Source organism: Notolepis coatsorum, assembly GCF_963971535.1.
Source record: "Notolepis coatsorum genome assembly, chromosome: 1".
In the NCBI taxonomy this organism is placed as follows: Eukaryota; Metazoa; Chordata; class Actinopteri; order Aulopiformes; family Paralepididae; genus Notolepis; species Notolepis coatsorum.
In genome coordinates this window covers 309,529,521-309,534,520 of record NC_140165.1, presented here as the reverse complement: position 1 = coordinate 309,534,520, position 5,000 = coordinate 309,529,521, and the positions used below count along the sequence as shown (strand labels likewise).

The following is a 5,000-nucleotide window of genomic DNA, read 5'->3' as shown; positions in this document are numbered from 1 at the left end:
AGAGCCAGCAACGAGGGTTGGGTAGCGTTCACATTTTAACCGATACCGGTATCCAGTACCAGTTCCTGGAATTCGGTATCGGTACCCAACGGTACCCTTTTTCGTTACTTAACTCTCTCTGTAATATGTGATTCGGTCAGTACCCTTAACACTTTGAGTGCCACAGACGTGTCATGTCGTCATTTCATGCCCCCCCCCGTTGAGTGCCACCGACGCGAATTGTCGTTTGATTTTTTTTATTAGCGATCTGAATTCATATTTCATCAACCGAGTCTCCCGTTGGTACAGCAGCCCCTCTAGGAGCTCCGATGGGAAAATACCGCCCCCTATCGTCTATCCCTGTGTAACTGCAGGCCATTCGATTATACTGGTGGATCTGTGTGGGGGGGGAGCCTCCTCGCTCCACTATGCTGGCGGCGAGGGATCTGATGAACAGGGAAGTGATCGCGAGACGGAAAGCAGCCTGGAATATATATTTACAGCAGCCAATAATCAATCAATAAACGCGATCTATATTTGGAATGGCGATCAGGAATTGGAATAATCTTTTTGGAGAACATCTGATCTGAGGTAAGGAGTCTCTGTTACCAGTTTTAGGATAATCAGAGCTGTATTCACTGAGATAACAGCGTGTCCCGTATGTGTATATGTGTGTGTGTGTGTGTGTGTGTATATGTGTGTGTGTGTGTGCTGTTGAGGAAATGAGAATCGATTTTTCAGCCCGCTTCTATAGCGTGCATAAGTACACATATACTATCGATAATCTAGCGTTTATTTGAAAACGATTCATAAATAGGCCGACAAATGACAACGTGTCTAGTGTATTGGAGAATATTCCAATAAATGCCGTTTATGAGGGAATCTTTCTATTTTCCGGACATTTTCGAGAAAACGATAGCTTTTCGAAATGATATAAAAAGGATATGAACCGATTAAAAAACAATCCGTTTTCGACAATGTTGACTGCAAACAAGTCATTGATAAGCGACGGGGCAGATTAGACACATAGCCATAATTTAAAACATAGATTATGCGTTTTTAACGCCATCATTGAAGTGGATGCTGGCATCCAAGGACATTAATCAACGTTATGGCACTGAAAGTGTTCAAAGTAGGGAGTTCGATATCCAACCCTACCAGCAGCCCTCTCTCTCTCTCTCTCTCTCTCTCTTACCTCGGACATAATCCACAAAGTACAGCATCACCACAGCTACCAGCGAAACTGCGAGAGAGAGAGAGAGAGAGAGAGAGAGAGAGAGAGAGAGAGAGAGAGAGAGAGAGACAGACATTTGTTTTATTTCATATTGATTATTCTTGTTTGATTTTTATATGTTTGTATCCAGACCCCAGGAAGAATAGTCGCTGCTGAGGCAGTGACTAATGGGGATCTGAAATAAAGAAATAAAGAAATAAAGAGAGAGAATGATTGATTCAGTCACTCAAAAGGGCCAGAGAAGAGGTTCAAAGCTATCGAATGCTCACAAATACACTTGTACTTGTCCAGTAACACATGCGGAGACACACACACACACACAGACAGACACACACACACACACACACACACACACACACAGACACAGACACACAGACACACACACACAGGTTACTGACGGCAGACACAGGCGCAGAAGAAGACTTCCAGGAAGAGGTATCCTCTGGTGTCCAAGATGGATCCTGCTGCCATGGAGATGAGAGCCAGGCCCAAGTTCTGGATGGACTGCATGCTGGAGGACGGCAGGGGAACAAACGATGAACAATCAAACTGAAAACTCAATAAAAGACAATATCAACGACCAATTACAATAACATCTATAATAAAAATTTAAGGAATTAAAGGGGAACTATTTTACTATTTCTTTCACTATTTGGGCACTTTTACACAATTCCTGTGAGTTTATGGAACACCTCTGTAATTATATATTTTTTTTAATTCATTGTTTTGTATTTCTAATAAAGTCTTCAAAAACAGCATTTTTCTACCTCAAGATCTTAAGCCGTTTTGAGCCTGGGCTCCAACCACAATGGTAAACCGCTGCGGGACATGATGATTATCATGCAGCGGTGTCTCTCTGACATCACAAATCATCACATTTTCAGATGACTCAGTTCAGTGAGGGTGAATATTGTGAGGGGAGAATTGGAAGAATGCGCCAATATGAGAATTAGAGACATAGATCATATTAATATAAGTCCACATAGCTAGGAAACAATGCTAAACACTGAAAAAGGCCATTTATAAGATAGTTCCCCTTTAAATCATCATCAGGCCAGTGGAGGTTCACAATGTTAATAATGGTCATCAGACCGAGAGTCCCAGGTGTGATTAGAGCTGTCCCCGAATCCTGTTTTTGGGCTTCGAACTTCATCAGGGTTTATTTCGAACGGACGTTCGAACCTTCGTTTTTAATTTAAAAAAAAAGAAACATAAAAAAAAAAAAAAAAAAAAAAATTATTGGGTGAGGGTTACATACAAGCCATAGGCGGTCCCCAGCTGGTGTTCTGGTACCACGAACGCCACCATGGGCCACAGAGCACAGGCCAACAGGGAGTAGGACACACCCAACAGGGACTGGAACACACACACCACAGCTACCATTACATATGTTCAATTTAGAGATCGAATAAATCAATATATACAAAAATATTTGATAAAAAATTACTGCATGGATGCTTTGGAACATTTCATTGGTGTGACAGTTAAATGTTCCAAAGCGTCTAGGCCAGGGGTCAGCAACCTTTACTATCAGAAGAGCCACTTGTCCCCCGTCCCACAAAATAAAATGCTCAGGGAGCCGCACAACCTATTTACCCTTCAAATGAAGATAACACAGTGTATCCCCAAGCATACCCCACATTTAGCATAAAACGCCTGACAATTGCATACCCAAAGTAATTTGCGATTTATTATACTTTATACTTATAGCACACAGTTTGTTGCATTAATGGGATTATAAAGCAACAAAAAGAAAAGTGTTGACTTTTTATTGCTGTTTTTACCTGTTATAACAAAGGAAAACCTCAAACTCGTATGAAGAGGAGAAAAAATACTGGCTGTGTAGACCGACTTTGAAATAAAACACAGAAGAGGAGACAAAACACTGGTGTCTGTAGTCTGTAAATAAAACCCTGAACTATGCAGCTCTATTTGAGTCCTTCCCTTATTTGTGGAAAATCTATCAAATAAAAAGTAAATTTTTCGTTGTTCGCAAATTTCGCACCACATATCAGGCATACAGGTAAGCCTGCATTGTTAGTCGTGAAAGCAAATTAATCTGTCCATGCTGAATTAAACCCTCTATTTTCCTCAGATTTTTTTTTTGGGTTTATCCATGGTTAGCTTACTGGGGGGTCGTGTGACGTACTATATATTTTAGTTGATGAAATATTTTTGTTGACTAAATATCTTAGTTGATAAAATATTTTTTCATTTCAGTGTTACAGTATGACATCAATAAAAAAAACAAAAAAAGAAAATATGTTAAAAAAAGAATTTATTTCCATTTTTTTTTACTTTTTTTTGGGGGGGGGGGGGGAGCCGCAGCTGATTGGCTAAAAGAGCCGCATGCGGCCTCGGAGCCGCAGGTTGCCGACCCCTGGTCTAGTCTGATGGAACATTTAATTCAGAAGAAGAATTTAATTCAGAAGAAATAAGACAGTTAAATATGTCAAATATGCTGTTTAAGTTGCTCCATTTCAGTTTGCATTCATGGGAAAAATATAAAACGTCAGCAGTGATGGGAATAACGGCGTTATAAGTAACGGCGTTACTAACGGCGTTAGTTTTTTCAGTAACGAGTCATCTAACGGATTACTCTTCCAATCTTAATAACGTCGTTACTGCCAAAAAATGCGGCACGTTACTATGATTGAACCTGTTTCTTTCATCAGACAGATCTCTGCGCCGAGAGGCAATATTGTTCTTCCTTGTTTAGTGGGCAGTGCGCGATTGGCTGAGGTTGAGTAAAATGTCATGGTAAGCCAATCAGAGGTAGAGGTGGGCGGGTGTCTAAAGCATTCAGAGTCTGACACACAGCGCGACAACACAAGCGACTCAGTCAACGCGAGAGACCGCGGGTCCATGAGCATTTTTTGTTCACTCTTGTTGTGTTGCAACGCAGGACACTGCAGTAGTGGCTCTACTGCTGACAGCCTTATCAACATAGTGCTGCACTTCCTGGTTTAATAGCACAGTCTGGTGCTCAGAGATATATATATATCTGTATGTCATGCATGTCTTAAATGTCATGATTAGATTAGTTTAGATGATTAGATTAGATTCTTATATCTGTATGTTGTGTATGTCATAAATGTCATGAATTGAAAATGGGGGACCCTGATGTAAACAAGACGAAAGTGTTTCTCTGGTCTGCATTCCCTTAACAATTGTGTGTATTGAGCCGTACTGTACCCATTCTGCAATCTGTTAATTAAAATGTGCAATCAATCAGTATATATTTGTTATTTATTTTTGGTATAGTGCTTAACAAGCATAATTTAATGTTGCCCAGTTGTGGCCTGTTGAGGGGCAATACATATAAAAAGTTCCAAAACATCTATTGTATTTGTATGATCCACTATATAAACATAGTAATTATAATATCTACATACATGGCATTTGATTGGAGGCTAGTCTCACTTTGTCCCACAGCAACATTAAAATAGTTTAGATTTGTGTATGTTGTTTATGTAAAAAAAAAAGAAGAAAAAAAACTTGATAGTAACGCAAGTTACTTTCTGAAGTAACTAGTTACTTTTATAATTTGTAACAGAGTAAGTAATTTAGTTACTTTTTGGAAGAAGTAACTAGTAACTGTAACTAGTTACTTTTTAAAAGTAACTTGCCCAACACTGCACGTCAGTAAACTTAAATGTAGTTGTTCACAATGTTTTTTTTCTTTCGATGCACCGATTAAAAATCGACAAGATAATCTTTTGATTACTTACATAAACGTTTCTACTCTAGTTCAATTAGATATGTTCGATTACCTTCAATACCAACC

General features: G+C 39.4%; 1 protein-coding gene across 1 annotated transcript in view; it reads right to left on the bottom strand.

Annotated features, from left to right (window-relative positions):
- The window catches only part of mfsd1 (major facilitator superfamily domain containing 1), a 24,252-nt gene that overhangs the window by 5,718 nt on the left and 13,534 nt on the right, over positions 1-5,000 (bottom strand). Inside the window, exons 10-13 of the mRNA XM_084311348.1 lie at positions 2,661-2,715; positions 2,472-2,569; positions 1,612-1,724; positions 1,175-1,222 (exon numbers count right to left, since the gene is read on the bottom strand). Of these exons, the coding sequence (XP_084167474.1) occupies positions 1,175-1,222; positions 1,612-1,724; positions 2,472-2,569; positions 2,661-2,715 (314 nt within the window). The remainder of the gene's footprint in view (positions 1-1,174; positions 1,223-1,611; positions 1,725-2,471; positions 2,570-2,660; positions 2,716-5,000) is intronic.